The sequence below is a fragment of the Triturus cristatus genome, chromosome 1_2, assembly GCF_964204655.1.
Source record: "Triturus cristatus chromosome 1_2, aTriCri1.1, whole genome shotgun sequence".
NCBI classification, from domain to species: domain Eukaryota; kingdom Metazoa; phylum Chordata; class Amphibia; order Caudata; family Salamandridae; genus Triturus; species Triturus cristatus.
In genome coordinates, this window is record NC_140580.1 from 255981793 (window position 1) to 255997871 (window position 16079).

Below are 16079 nucleotides of genomic sequence, written 5' to 3' on the forward strand. Positions count from 1 at the left end.
TTACATTGCGCTCCACTCTAAATGACTTTGTCACCGTATCTCACACGAGCTGTAGCGTCCGAGTATAGTTCACGCAGAAAAATTATAAGGGGCACCTCTATTCCCATGTTCTCTAGGATATTCCACAGCTTAGTGTGGTTGACGCAGTCGAATGCTGCGGAGAGGTCCACATATGCTAAGTAAAGTGCCCCCCCCCTTTTGCGTATTATTAGGGATAGATTAAGGGCTTGCTCGGTAGTACCCAAACCCTCACGAAACCCAAATTGAAGATCGGAAAGAGCTTTGTTATCAGATGCCCAATGCTGAAGCCGCTCTAAAATAACACGACCAGCGACTTTCCCGAGCGAATCTAATAGGGAAATAGGTCGATAGCAAGATTGCAAGTAACAGTCCCCTTTTTTAAAAATAGGGACAAGAATTGATTGGGACCAAGCATCAATAGGGCCCAGTGCACAAGATGCTCGAAGGACCCTGGTTAGGATTGGGGACCATAGGTCCATAGTAAAGTTAAAAAAATCAATTGGAACCCCATCGGGGCCCGGGGCTTTACCATTTTTGCTAGCCATTAGGGCATGCTCCACCTCCTCATGGGAAATGTCAATTGACATGGGGAAGGCAGCTATGTTTGACCAAGATAAAGTTAGAGGTGTAGCGGTTGGAGGAAGGCTGAATATCCGCTCAAAATAGTCAAGCCATGTTTGTTCGTCAATCGCAACCTAGACACTGGGTTTGAGACGATTCCGTTAAAAATGGGGACTTCACAACCTTTCAGAAGGCGGCACTGTCCCTGAAGGTACATGTTTTATGCAGTTGATCCCAGAGGTCTTTTTTCAAATTGTTCTTCCTACATTTTAGGGCCGGTTTGTGGTTGTTTCTAAAGACTGCCATCTCCTTTCCATTTCTAACCTTATTGTGGAGGGCTGCTTTCAGGTTCTGATAGGCTTTTGTGCAGGAAGAATCAAACCATCCCCTAGGTTTGATTTTATCATTCTTGAGTTTTACAAGTAAAGTTTCCTTTATTGCTACCAGCAACAAAGCAAAGTTTTCCATGATTCTTAATTGAGCAAGCAATGATTCAGCACTCAAGATTAATAGATATATTGAGTAAAATGCACTTGAAATTCAACAAACGTTGACAATGCATTGGAATGTAACAAATATGTTGCTATTTCTTTTCAGTTCTTAATTAGTTTTCCTCATGAAAAACACATCAATGAATGAAAGATAAAACTCAGTAGCCGTTTCATCCACAGACTTCTTCAGGGCTTTAAATTATGCATAAGATCGCTAGTTCCTTGCTATATGCTGACATTTGAAAGATCCAAGTTTAATTCATTCGGTATAAGCAGGGGAATACATTTGTCCCTCTACAACGATGGCGTGATTGTATCGTTGTAGGCTACTGAGTTATCATTCATGGATGTATTTTTATAAGAAAACTAATAAAGGACTGAAGAAAGAAAAAAGACATTGATTAGTTGCATGCCAATGCATTGTGAACATTGTAGTGATGAACGGGATACAAAAGACTTTAGCTGATTTTCAAATGCATTTTACTCAATAGATTAATTTATCTTGAGTGCTGAACCATTGCTTGCTACATTGCATTTTTATATACTTTAAGTGATAAGAAGCACTTGCCAGATTACGATGATCTTGGCGTCTAAATACATAAAATGGTATTGTTTTTTGTGTGTGTACAATTGTTTTTTGTGTGTGTGTAAAATAAGTGCTCATCACTCATAAGCTTTAACTGCTTGCCCACACTACCACAAAAAGAGCATTTGGGAATATTGTACGCTGTGTAAACCAGTAAGGGTTGCCTGGACTCTACCCAGTGCATTTAGTTTTAATGCACTATATAGAGAGCCAATTTTTTTCATTCATTGTAGCAGTAGGATACAAGACTGTACAACTACCCAGTTTTCTACAATGAGGTAGAACTTCAGGCCGATAGAAAACTGCACTGGTAGTGCCCCCCCCCTCCAAACTTTAGTAAACTTATTTCCATATACCAGTTAAACACAAATGAAATGCATGAGGGCCCACTGTATATATCTATCTCTAACCACTGTGTTGAGGAGAATAGCTTTTCTAGGGCGGCATGTAGAAGCTTACTCTCCATATAGATTTTATAAAGACCCAATTGTCATCAGAACAGTCTTTTAGAGACTTAACAGTACCTGGAATAAATCCCTTCTTCCTCATGGAAATGAAGGACCATTTCTAACCTGGTTCTCCCTTTGCACAGCGGTTATAATTCCAAGTGGTTTAATTCGAAATCTGGGTGCAGTTTTGGGTGGAGCAGACCATGAAAGGGTCATGCAATGAATAGCATAAGCATTCCTCACAGTATCTACTACCCATTTGTCACCAGAGTTGGTTAGGTAGGTTGGGTAAGTGGGCAATCAGCACCAGACACTTCCAAACTGGGTTTAGTTCTTGCAGAGACCCCATCTATTATCAAATCCAGATTCAGGCACTATTACTTAAAACTTTCCGACCAAATGCGGTCCAGATTTACTTTTCCACCTTTTACATTATCTTTTACATTTAGTCACTGTCACATGACTCGAACGGCACTGAAGACGACTGGTTCTTTGTGACCGGCAACAGGAAAGCTGGAACGAACGAATGTTGAGGACTCGTTCACCTGAAGAGGTAGATGTGGAGTGTCCCGAGATGGGGTATTAATCCCTAGCATTAGGTGAACCACCAAATCCTTTTTTTTTTTTAAATGTGCTCATTTTACATTTGCATGAACAGCAAAATTGAAGATTGGGCTGCAGTGTTGCTTTGTGTAGCACAAAGCAGGGGGGGGGCGGGGGGGGGGGGGGGAGAAACTTAGTCTTAAGTGGGCTATGATTTGGTTATCTACATTTTATGTTAGAACATTTACCAGAGTTACATTGTGAGCTTAAGTGTTCGGGGCGCAGACAAATCATTGCTGACAAAGATACTTCGAAAAAAAATAATAATGTGATTTTGCAACTCAGTGACTTGTAACAAGCATGCTTGAGCTGTAAATTAGCTCTTACAGAACGGCTATTACAATCTAGGCATGAAATTCCAGAAAATAACTCCGGACTACATATAGGGACAACCTTTGAGTTACTTTCCTAGCACAAAATCGGTTTCCCTTAAATGCACGTTAGCATTTTTTTTGCATCACACACCTACTTTTCATGAGACAGTAACACAAGATGATTATGCATGCATTTAAAAAGTAGTACGTTCTACCTCTGCCATCACGCATTCTGTCATCAAAGCCATCATTTCCATAACCAAAGTTATTGAATCCACCATACTCTTCAAAGCCTCCATAACCTTAAAATAAAATAAGCGATTAAAGAAAGTGAAAAACCGAAGGCCAAATTGAAAAATGTTAACAAAATGATACAATCACCACAGCATAGGAAACTACAACGAAAGCATTTGTAGGCCCAAAAGAAAATTCACTGAAGCATGTACTGGAGGCAACCAAACTACGAATACAAACTCAAATGTTTGATTACGAGAGGGGCTTGAATCATGTTGAATACTTCCGTTATACTAATCACAAAATGGAGAATTCTGAATACCTTGGACATCAGACTAACCATCGAGTAATAGTCCATGCTTTTACTTATGCAACAATAAGTTGTGCTCCACTAAATTCAGTGAACCACCAGTGGGTCTTCAGTGAGTGAAAGTAAGGCACAGCTTCAAAAATTATAAGACAGACTTACAAGTGAAGGAGAAAACTAAATGCCATGGGCATTAAGAAAACCAATTGGCAGCAAATCTACTTCACCGTAAGATATGGGACTGGATGCTGCTGTTGTACAGAAGCACAAATGTGTCCATGTATGAATACACATGTTTTTTCAGAAATACCATGTTACTTGTGAAACCTATTCATTACATACTTACCACCACCATATCCTCCGCCACCACGCATCCGGTCATACACATTTCCACGTCCCGCACCATAAAAACCTCCTCTTCCTCCTATAGGTCTGTCATAGGGTCCAGGTCTTTGCCCCATCATCCGCCTTGGTGGATCATAGGCTCCTCTGATTTCGCTCCTACTACTTTTGAAGATCTCAATGTATCTAAGTTAAGGTTGAAGGCACAGATTGAGCATTAGCTATCAATGTCACTAAATGTACAGGTAAGTGGTTTAAGCGTTTCTAGAACTACAAGTTACAAAGGGACAAAAGATAAAAAAACATTGATTCTACTTGCACGCTGTGTAGAAAAACTAGTAACTACTGTAGCAAATTATACCACAGGAGTATGTACCAACAATATGCATCTACACTGAAATATATAACACTAAATGTAGGGAATACAGAGGGGAATTAAATTCAATTACCACTTCCTGTTGAGTAATATAAAGTATCCAATCATTGCAGACCCTATAAAATTGTGTTATCAAGTTATTTATACCCAGAAAAGAAAAAAAAAAGAAGAAAAAAAACACGAAAATTAAAATTAGTCCCCCACCCCCAAAAATACATTAACATTACCCACATTCCCAAAACAAATAACCATCCCAATCTGTCCATCCCCACCTGTGCCCTATTCTTTCCTTGTGTTTCCCCAGAGCTTTTTCTGCTATCTCCTTTGAAGCAAACTGCACGAAGGCCTCCCCTGTGCTTCGCCCCTGGTAGTCCATCGTCAATGTTATCCCATTTGGCACGATTCTCAACCCTTTAACCCAAGGACAAATAACCCCATCAGGGGGGACAGTGTTAAAGGCTGCAACATTCCCATCAAAACTTAAAGCAAAAGATGTTTAAACCAGACCACCCCCAGGTTAAAATAAACAATTACGCAAGTTAAAACAGCTAATTAAAACCAATGATAACATTTTGGACATGTACAATTAACAACCACACCACCACAACCCCCCCCCCCCCAAATCCTATTGTGCGCAGTCATATTGTGGAGACTCCTCTCCACATATGTGTCACAGAAGCTCAGCAACCCTCCCTACCAACTGCTCTAATTAGAAAAAAAAAGCCGACTGGAATTTAGCCTCAACTCTGCACAATTGGGGTCCAACACCCTTGGAATTTTAATAGTCTCCCCTCCGTAAGAAAACGTATAAATGCCGACAGGGAAATCTGTATTCCTTTGAAGCTGTACAACTAGTCCACTGCAATCTGGATTACACAAAACTAGCAAACTACCTGCATTTAGGAATCCCAAAACACTAACGATACCTGCAAAGAATTGCACAATTTCCTCCTTGCTGCAACCAAATGGAAGTCCACGAAGTCGAACAGTTCCATCACTAGAGGTGTCCATTTCGTTTGAGCCTTGATGTTGTTTTACCAGCCAATCCATCTCAGTCTGGTTGGACTTGAACACTACAACATAAAACAACTAATTGCAAACTGCTCCTACTAGCCTTCCATCAAGTAGGTCCATTTTTAGTAAATAATAAAAACAAAAATATATCGGAGGTGTTCAAGACCAACAAAGACTTGTTTGCAGACGGTTACAAGACAAAGCATTGCAAGACAAGCAGAGTAAATTGTGCTAGATGAGCAAGGAGGAGAACTTGATACTCCATTCACCCCAAATTCATTATTAGTATTTTAAGAAAATGCTCTGCCCCCCACCCCCCTCCTATTAAGGCTTGGGATATACTATACAATTCACTTCAATGATTCGGACTACCATCCCTACCCACCTACCAGTGTAGTAGTCATCACGCCAACAGAAGTAGCTTATAATTGACTTATTCATATATTGTCAGACCTGGAATGCCCTCATGTGGGGGTTGCCAACACCGGAACACAAATAAACTGCGTTTGTTGCCAGGGGTACGTACAGTGCTTCTTTTAACCAGTACCACTGAGGTAGTGCTAGTCTACTTCAATTCCTATGAAGTAGAATTTCTCAAAACATGCAGTAGGCCCTTCTGTAAGTCTGAGATCAGCATGGAGGTTGCCTGTTGGTGTGTTTTTCAGTCCAAGAAAGGCAGATTTGTACTCCGAGCAGATTTCCAAAATGCAGTCTCATTCGTGCTTTGCAGGCATGTCCACACTGGAAAGTGAGCCTGCTGTGGACTTCATGCAGTTTTTACCTGCAGTGTTAAAACTTCACCAATCACAATCTTGTGTTGCAACCAACCCACCAGAGCAAAAGAAAAAGGTGTCCTGAAGAGTGTAATGCACATAACACCAAGGTCAAAGCTGTCAGCGTGGACAGTGTGACAGGCAAATTCAGCCAACAGAAGGCGGCCCCTTTGGGACTGGAGACTTCAAAACTTGAACCACCTCCAGTTTGCATTTGGCAACGAGAAAAGATTAAACCCAGAACTACATAGCATTTGGTTAGTCTTAATTTTCAAAGAGACTAAACGGTTGTACACCAACATACCGTAGCAAGGCTGCTTGACAAGCTGTCAAGTCTGTTTCCAGTCTACCTCCAGGCTGCATAAGGAGTTGGAGTACACCTGTGATCAGATAATAGCAACCAGGATATCTGAAGGATAGAAGGACCCAAGACTGCCCAGAACCAGTCAAGGAACTGCTCCATCACTTAGACCTTCTCAACCTTCCCAAAAGGTTGGCTGTACCCTCTCACCACACCACCGACAGAAGACACCTCCTGCCAGAAGACAGTGAGGGGGTCTAGGTTCAGTGCTTAGGAGGGAGTCAAAGTTCTTGATCCCATAATTTGAGCTTCCATTTCCAAGATAACATGTAAAACAGCTGTGGCCTCTGTCCAGTAGGATAACAGATGGTACTAAGCAACACTAGTGTGCAGTTCCTTGCACAAGGAATCTAAGAACTGCATACTTACGGCTGTATAATAGAGCAACTATTTTTTGAGTGGGGTTGAGAAATTGCCAGGACTTAGATAGGCATGCATTAGTCACATCGTAGAAATGGAAGATCCCAGGAGCAAGGGCCACCAGAGAAAAAAAAAAATACTTTCAGGCACTGCAGTTTTTAGATGTCAGCTTGCCACCCCAATTCAGATCAAGCTTCCAATTATGCCAGGAGTAAATAATGGCCCATGGTGTGGACCTATTTCGTAAGCGAGACCTATGGGAAGGAACATTTCCTAGTATTAAAAAAAAAGAAAAAAAGTTGACTGTCCCCATAAAGAGGTCCCTTGCCTACAAACAAGGAGCCTCAAATGGAAGCGGCGTGGTTTATTTTAAATCTTAGCCCTGTCCTTGGTAGGTGTGGCACAGAGCAGTCCGGCTTAACTCCAGGGAGGCATGTGTAAAGCATTTCTGTACCAATGTCGAAAACACAATCAAAAAGTCAATTGACCCCCCCCCCCCCCAAAAACACAATTATGATCAGGGAAACCAGGAATGGTGTTTAGAGTTGCCTAGTGGAAAAAAAACGCGAAGCACCAGCCACTGGTATCTGGTCGAGCTAGACCAAACACAAAAGTTAAGACTGACTGGAAGGTTAAGGGGTCCAGTCCTTGGGGCTTCACGTCCCAAGTAAAACAGCAGTGTATTAACTATCACTTACCTAAAGCACACCGTACAGGTCTACGATAGCATGTGATATCCAAGCACCACCCACTTATAACTGCCCAGTAACCGGATTGACCGATTCAGCACAGTTTGTCTGCAACGTGCAGCACATCTGAGCAGATTGATAGATATCTAACCACTAAAACCTGAACGTGGGGTGTACTCGCTCATGATAACACCCCTTGCACCCCGCCATAAGATACAAAAATGTAGCTATTCTAAAGGCCAGTAAGTAAGGCCCGTGGAATTCGGTATTAACACAGCACCTGCACAGGTATTTATCTGATACGCGTCTAAAAGTATAGGAAACTAGCACTAGCAAACCCCATCGGCCTATATGCCAATATTCTACCAATGATGTGCAATACCAGCAAAACTAAAAACTGTAGTAATTGGGGAGGGGAGTTGGCCTAACTGCTAAGTTAGGTCAACCTCGAATACGGGGAAGTGGGTTGGAGTCTCGGCAATGATGCTGAACATCCTTTGATTCTGGGCAAATCACTTAATCTCTCCGTGTTCAACAAAAATTAATGTGTCCTCATGTAATGAACTGGTGCTATGTTAAGTGCTGATACCCGATTCGGTTCAAGTTCGCACTATATAAAACTCTGTAAATTATAAACATCTACTTCCACAGGGGCGTGGGCGGGGGCGCTCTTTAGTGAGTCTGTGCCATTATATTTACTGAATCACACGGCATCCGCTAAATTTATTTTACTTTACTTGTGATAAACCATACCGTGACATGCGGAGCTGTCAAGCATTAAACATAAGGATTAGGGCATTTGAGGGGGCATGGATGAGTAGAGATAGCAACAGACCTGCTTTTGGATTTGGGGCGAGCAGAGCACATGCACGTTTGGAGGGGGTGGCAATATGGAAACAGCTGTGCAAAAAAAAAAAAAAACCACAAGTCACAAAGTACGGCTGCAGACAACGGCGGACCGCACACCCCTGCTATGTTCCCTTGGTGTTCATTTCTACAATGAATCCGGTTGAGTGTGCACAAGTTACTCCGGTACCTGCCGTCGTTGGTTGCCAACTGCTACGCAGATAAATTGAAGAACCCGAACTTTTGGAGTGGTGCACCGCTCGATATTGAAAAGATTTTTTGTATATGGACACCCATGAAAATAAAGGATTGTTTAAGACAACTTTAACAAAAATATTATGACTTATTAACTCATTTGACTATCATTCTTTTCAATATCGAGCGGTGCACCACTCCAAAAGTTCGGGTTCTACAAAAACACGTCATTTAATAAAAAGGACAAGTGGCTGTGCGGGTGGGGGGGGGGGGTTCAAATAAGCAAGCAAACGAGTGACCAAGTGATTTGGGTTATGCAGCGGGGACCGTCCACAAAGTACTTGAGAGGTCTATCGCAACTAAACATCAAGAAAAGACCTAAAAAGACTCACTCATTGCACCTCACCATACCATCAATACGAAAAAAGTAAAGATCGCGAAAAACAAAAAAGTAATACCAAATATGCTGCTAGGATGACAAAAAAAAATCCATAAGGAAACCAATGCAAAAGAAAAACCAACACTAGTGTCCATCCGCAGGGCCTGTAAACATCGAATAAAAATATTATGGTGATAACGTTCAGTAGAGTGGCCAAACTTCAATAAACTAGTACACTGAAAAAAAAGAACCACCTTCTACATATCTATTTCCCATGTATTTACGGTCTTTTGTCAGTGCTTTTTTCACGTCTTCTGCCGTCTCGAACTCAACAAAAGCCTCTCCAGTAGGACGTCCCTCTTTGGAAATGGTGAAATGAATTCCATTGAGACCACCAGTTATGCTGCATTCTGTTAACATACAAAAATAAATATCTTAAACCCGATTCTAATAAAATAACTCAGATTCCAATATCCACACATCTAAGCAAATGTTTATAGGCCCAACAAATCTACAATTTGTTGCCATTAAACTACTCCCATACCACCCCGATGTAAGCCAGTCATATGTAATACGTATACCGACCTATTACCCCCCAAAAATAAAAACTTGCACCAAGTAGCTGTTCTCAATCAAGTGTCGCATGCAATTCAATGCACCCACTTTACGTACAATCAGTGGTCGGAATGTCACGTATTGAGCAGTTTCCTATTACATAAACCGACGGCAATTAAAACCATCCAACACTCAAAATGCTGGCTCCCACCCCAATTTAAAAATCAAACAGGACTGTTGGCGTTAATAATTGCAAGTGTAACAGCTATTTAAGACAACTTTGAACAAGCGTGAATTTCTACCAAATTAAATATAATTCATGCCATAACCTTGTTTCCATGGTGAACATACGCACCTGAAAAAAAATCCAGCACTTCCTCCTGCGCGCAGGACCATGGCAATCCTCGAATTTTTACTATATGTTCGTCTGCCATTGTAAAACCTGTCGTCCACAACGATAACGAATTTATAGTGAATATAAGGTAGGTTAATAGTGAAACTTAGTGCTCAATATATCGCAAGTTAAGAAACTAACTAGTTCAGGAAATAATTGCTTAAATAATAAGCAGATAACCCCAAAAGACATGTCGGGCACGGACTGCAGCATCTACTAGACAACAATTGAGACTACCGCATACACAAGTCATGTCCATGATTTAAACATTACCCTAATGAAAATCATCAATTAAAAGCACAGAAACGTGGGCATATACCCGAGCCCGCCCCCCCCCCCCCCCCCCCGCAAGTATCCACTCATTACAGAGTAAGGGAGAAAACAGGACGATTTCAACAAATTAAAACTCGTCTATTTCGTTCACCGTCAATACGGCCAATAATTTCTTATCATATGAACTAGTTTTAAAAGCCAAATGTATGTGCATGGAAATTAAAATCAACTTCCGGCGGTTAGTAATAGGGTGGAGAAACCTCCGTATTTACACGCCATAAAGGGCGGGCGACCCTACGTAGAGACCAAATCAGAAATGCGACATGCCACATTTTCTTTCCATATTTACCAAACGAACATAACGAATAAAAGGTACGCTGTGGAACACACATGCATATGGCCTACGGCGCCGTAAACCATTGGAATAAATTCGCGCCGGGGCCACCCGCTCCTTAATTAGGGTTCATCAACCTTCTAAAACGCCATTTAAATATGACGGTGCATGGAGGGTCAACGGCATCTCATCAGTACGAGTAGGAAAAGCATTAAACATTACATAGATTCCGTAATAAGGAGCTGTGGGACGATAACACATTCCCATGAAACACTACATTGCATCCCAGATTACATTGATACGGTGGAATCAAAAAGGTCATATAAATAACGAAAGACAGAAGAAAAAGAAGAGACTATACAATAGCCTGAAACTCTGCTCCAGACAGACGGGCAAGGATACCGACAGGCGGTACGGCTCTCACTCTCAGAGCTTCATCTCCTCATTCTAGTGAGATGACTAAATTGGGGAGGGGGGGGGGGGGGGGATTGGAAGGGAGGGAACGGAGAAGAAAACACGTACACGATAAATTACATACGCCAGAAACTGACACACACATGCGGTTCTTGTGTTTCAAGGCCCACATCCATTACAGCATTTGCACAACGCGAGGCTTGTTCTACGGACGACGGATAAGCAAACACTACGAACACGCGGAGGCCGGATCCGCGCAAATGCATTAAACCCCAAATCCACTTTATCACCATATACTGACGGGAGAGTTAAAAACCACTGCGGTAAGAAAATAATTCTGCTTGAAAGCAGGATCTGGCTGAAAGTAAGGACGGAGTAAAAAAAAAACAAAAAAAACACGAATGACAAAATGGCGCGCGCGGGCACACCACAGAACAATGTCGCAGTAATAAGGCCAGTGACTAACGGCTCCCAAATCACTTCAGGTGCGATGTCAGGCATGAGATCAAAGAACGTGATGAAACGCATACAAAACAATATAACCCACCCGATACATGTATACAGCGACCAATCTTACCTGGGAGCAGAATATGTGGAAATACAAACTTCTTTAAACGATCTGAGAAAGAAAGAAAGAAACAGCTACTTCCCCATATACAAGATTCGTGGTGGTAGGCGTTCTAATGAAATACGTAGCGTGATGACGTCAGAAAGTACCTGCCCTCGCGAGAGTTTCTAAGGGATGTTCGCAATTTTGTGGATAAAAACTAGAACTAGCAGAAATTAAGTGCAAGTGCAACTGTGCCGGATGTCACTCTTTTTACCGTGCACTATCGGCAAGAAATACATATTAAAATGGATTTCGTAAATACGAACATTCGAGTCTGATGAGACAAGAGTACTGAATAAACTGTAGTTATGCGAACAGTGCAATTGTCCCAATAATTTCAGTAATCAGTCGCGGCCACAGAAAGTAATTATAATATTATTACAATCATGAACTAGAATTTTCAATTCTCTTCTTACTGGCCTTGTCAGGCCTAGCTCCGCAGGATTCAGTCGCAGCTGAAATAAGCGGTCCACCTCCGGATCTTTCCAACACCCAGATAGAGAATATGCACCGGGTGTTCGAATGATCGGGCGAGGGAAAGGGAAAAGGAAGGGACAGCGTGGGAAAAGAACCTGCAACAAGAGAGGCAAACAATTAATACCGTAAAACAGTCTACTCTCAATAATTCTCACTAAGGGTATTCTTTCTGCGTACCATAATCTGGCTACTGCTGAGAACACTGTTTTGGAACGTGGCGAAGCTCTTTTTCTGTACTCTCGGTATGTCGCTAGAGAAACGGAAGAAAAGCACAAGCGTTACATTCAACCACCGCTTGCAGGCAAAACACCTCCTTCATTAATGCTCACTCATACATACCCCACAGTTCGTGCTTGCTCTCTGCTAGTGGTCTCTATAGCCATTTACAAGGTTCCCACACAATGAAACGTCAAATCAGGGTTCCCCTCTCCTTTTAAAGCAAAGTTTAAGCAACAGAATCTCTTTGATCTCCCCCAAGGTTGTCTTCACCTCGTACAACAAATACGTTCCAGGATCGTGACCGCTTGGAATGTTCAACACTAGAACTTATAGTCTTAGATACGCAACAGAAAGAAACGTTTCCAAATAGCGGTATATCCTCACCACCTTTGGTATTTGCCCATAACTTAGAACGTGGTTCTTTGAATCCTTACAGCGATACGTGGTTAAACGCCACCACGGTATTCCGCTGGTTTCACTAAAGCATTTTTACGGTTCTCAAAATATGCTCTCACGGTATCATGCGATACACCTAGCCGCTATACTCCTTTGTGGAGCTGGGGTCAGTCCCCAAAGCTCTTGCTCCCGCTCACGGAAGTACGCGGCACTCTACCGCCGTACGCGAATGCCACCAGGCGCACTGTGGCCCCTGAAGGAACGGAAATACGCGGCTTTGCCTACCGCCGTATTCCGCTCCCCCGATGTTCTCCAAACAAAGACAGTCGTCGGTACTCACGAGATCCGTGGGTGCTACTCCGGTCATCAAACACTACGGGATTTCCTTCCTCCAAGGACAGAGCACTCCACGACGCTGACGTCTCCCGTTCTCCAGCCGAGAGCGCGAATACGTCCATGAAACAAAATAATGCGCAACTTCCTGAGCGCCGCCGGCCCCTATATCCCCTTCTTCCGCCAAGCCTTCTGGGAAGTGTAGTTTTTATCGGCATGGCAGGCGCGGCACGAACGAAACCTGACAGGCCTCCCCAAATCCCACCTGTCCTCCCTTAAATCTGTTCTCCATTCAGCAGCTCGTTTCATATATGGGGCCAAAAGAAGCGACCACATCACACCCATTTTATCCACCCTCCGTTGGCTTCCCATCGAGGCAAGATCTATCTACAAGACTGCCTGTATCACCCACAAAGCCTTGCACTCTTCCTCTCCTCGCTACCTGGCGAATAAACTTGACCCTGAGAACAGTCCACCCGAACTGCCAGGCCAGGTCCTCCCTGGACTGGAACCAAGCATCCTAGGACAGGTTTCGGGGTTTCACCCCTCTTCAGCCAGGGTAGCTTGATTCCAGTGGCATGGAGAGCACGGGACTCACGTCTGAGCATACCCGTCCCACTCGGGGTGACAAATGCAAAAAGAACTGTTGATGGACAGAATGCTGAACAATGTCATACATTCACCCCAGTACAGAGATCTGGGCCTAAATCCATCATTTTTTTGCTCACCATGCCATTCCAGTTTGGACCCAGCCATATGCAAATCAGTCTTGACCCTGTGCCCCATGGGAACAGTCCAGCCCGAACTGCAAGGCCTGGTCCTCCCTGGACTGGAAACAAGCATCCTAGGACCGGTTTCGGGGTTTCACCCCTCTTCAACCAGGATAGCTTGATTCCAGTGGCATGGAGAGAACGGGACTCACATCTGAGCATCTGAGCATACCCGTCCCACTCGAGGTGACAAATGCAAAAAGAACTGTTGATGGACAGAATGCAGAACAATGTCATACATTCACCCCAGTACAGAGATCTGGGCCTAAATCCATCGTTTTTTTGCTCACCATGTCATTCCAGTTTGGACCCAGCCATATGCAAATCAGTCTTGACCCTGTGCCCCATGGGAACAGTCGAGCCAGAACTGCCATGCCTGGTCCTCCCTGGGCTGGAAACAAGCATCCTAGGACCGGTTTCGGGGTTTCACCCCTCCTCAGCCAGGATAGCTTGATTCCAGTGGAATGGAGAGCACAGGACTCACGTCTGAGCATACCCGTCCCACTCGGGGTGACAAATGCAAAAAGAACTGTTGATGGACAGAATGCAGAACAATGTCATACATTCACCCCAGTACAGAGATCTGGGCCTAAATCCATCGTTTTTTTGCTCACCATGTCATTCCAGTTTGGACCCAGCCATATGCAAATCAGTCTTGACCCTGTGCCCCATGGGAACAGTCCAACCCAAACTGCCAGGCCAGGTCCTCCCTGGACTGGAAACAAGCATCCTAGGACCGGTTTCGGGGTTTCACCCCTCTTCAGCCAGGATAGCTTGATTCCAGTGGCATGGAGAGCACGGGACTCACGTCTGAGCATACCCGTCCCACTCGGGGTGACAAATGCAAAAAGAACTGTTGATGGACAGAATGAAGAACAATGTCATACATTCACCCCAGTACAGAGATCTGGGCCTAAATCCATCGTTTTTTTGCTCACCGTGTCATTCCAGTTTGGGCCCAGCCATATGCAAATCAGTCTTGACCCTGTGCCCCATGGGAACAGTCCAGCCCAAACTGTATTCTGTCTTTACTGTGTGTATGTAAAGCGCTCTGATACCCACAGGTCAAGCTAGCCCTATATAAAACTTTTAAAATAAAATAAATACATAAAAATACCCCTGCCGTGCATTCATCTACCACCTGCCTCAACTCCATATGTTGTTGTTTTGACAGGTATTCCTGAGCTTGGGAGGGGGCAAAATGAGTCTCAACAGGATCTGGTTAGCCAGTTATAAGCAATTCCCTTATGAGGATGCAGGAGAAATCCTAACAACTCGCAGAGTCGGTTGGGTGGGCTGGAGACCCAAGGTTATGCAGGGAGATTGTATAGTGATATATATTAGAAACCCGCTAGTCACCTGAGCAATCCTAAGCAGGAATGACTGGGACAGGAGGGGGCTATAAGGGCGCTTCCATTGGGTTACTTTTACCCTTCAGGGAGACCCTGACAAATTAGAAGGCAGAAGGGTTGGGAGGAGAGAACTTTAAATCTGAACTATCAAACTACCAATCTAGATTATGATCGTGCCAGGCAGCTACTCTTTAATATTCCAACAACAAATAGATTTGATGTCCTAGAAGGAGTAGATTGACTTGGGCCCAAGAGATACGGGCTGAAGGAATACTATCACCAGGGAGAGCTACAGGTGAAAACTGTCCAATCAGGGGAGGTCATAGGCCAGAGCATGCCATCAAAGGAGGGTGAGATTGATGGGAGGTTGAGTGGGACATCAAGGGATGAAATTGATAGACGTATTATGCCCACAATTAACAGACAATCTTGTATTTCACCTAATGAGAGCACCCAGAAGTCGGATCTGGGCACTGGTGGGACCCCGCACCCGCCCTCCCCTGTACTTGCTGTCATAGATAGCCAGCCGGATCCATCAAGGCTGCGAGTTTTATCCTAGAACGTAGCTAGACTAAACCCCAAGAAGGATAATCCAGAATGGGGGACATTTATTGAACAACACAAGATCTGCAGGTTTCAAGAAACCTGGGCAAGGGGGGATATCCCTAAATCAGGCTACGCATCGTATAGCATAACTGCAATATCAGGGGGAAAGGGGAGGCCCTCGGGGGGCTTTGTATCTGGGTGGGTGTACATCTGGGCTGTATCGTAAAACAGTTAGAAACATCCTCAAACGACATTCTATGTGTCCTCCTTAATTTTCCATCAAGGATTACAATCGCCCTAATAAATGTCTACTCAAGACCAGTTAGTCGTAGTCAAGAGTCAAGGACACTTGATGAGCTAACAACTTTTCTCGCTACTATCCCTGATAACTGCCTGGTGATACTTGGAGGGGACTTTAACTGCCAATATGAGCCCTTAGATGGTATGATCAAAGACAACCCTGGTGAAGAAGATCAACATTGGGCCATTCTAGAGACTACTAGTC

General features: G+C 43.6%; 1 protein-coding gene across 3 annotated transcripts in view; it reads right to left on the bottom strand.

The window, feature by feature from the left end:
• The window catches only part of HNRNPH3 (heterogeneous nuclear ribonucleoprotein H3), a 138414-nt gene extending 126829 nt beyond the window's left edge, over nucleotides 1-11585 (bottom strand). Inside the window, exons 1-7 of one of the 3 annotated variants that reach the window (XM_085603555.1) lie at nucleotides 11449-11581; nucleotides 9812-9898; nucleotides 9156-9311; nucleotides 5211-5357; nucleotides 4557-4695; nucleotides 3913-4094; nucleotides 3241-3327 (exon numbers count right to left, since the gene is read on the bottom strand). In XM_085603555.1, coding sequence (XP_085459681.1) covers nucleotides 3241-3327; nucleotides 3913-4094; nucleotides 4557-4695; nucleotides 5211-5357; nucleotides 9156-9311; nucleotides 9812-9890 — 790 coding nt within the window. In that variant the 5' untranslated portion in view covers nucleotides 9891-9898; nucleotides 11449-11581. Of the gene's footprint in view, nucleotides 1-3240; nucleotides 3328-3912; nucleotides 4095-4556; nucleotides 4696-5210; nucleotides 5358-9155; nucleotides 9312-9811; nucleotides 9899-10818; nucleotides 10902-11448 lie in introns of those variants that run through there. The other 2 variants (XM_085603556.1, XM_085603557.1) reach the window with 2 other exon arrangements.
• Between the last annotated feature and the right edge of the window lie 4494 nt (nucleotides 11586-16079).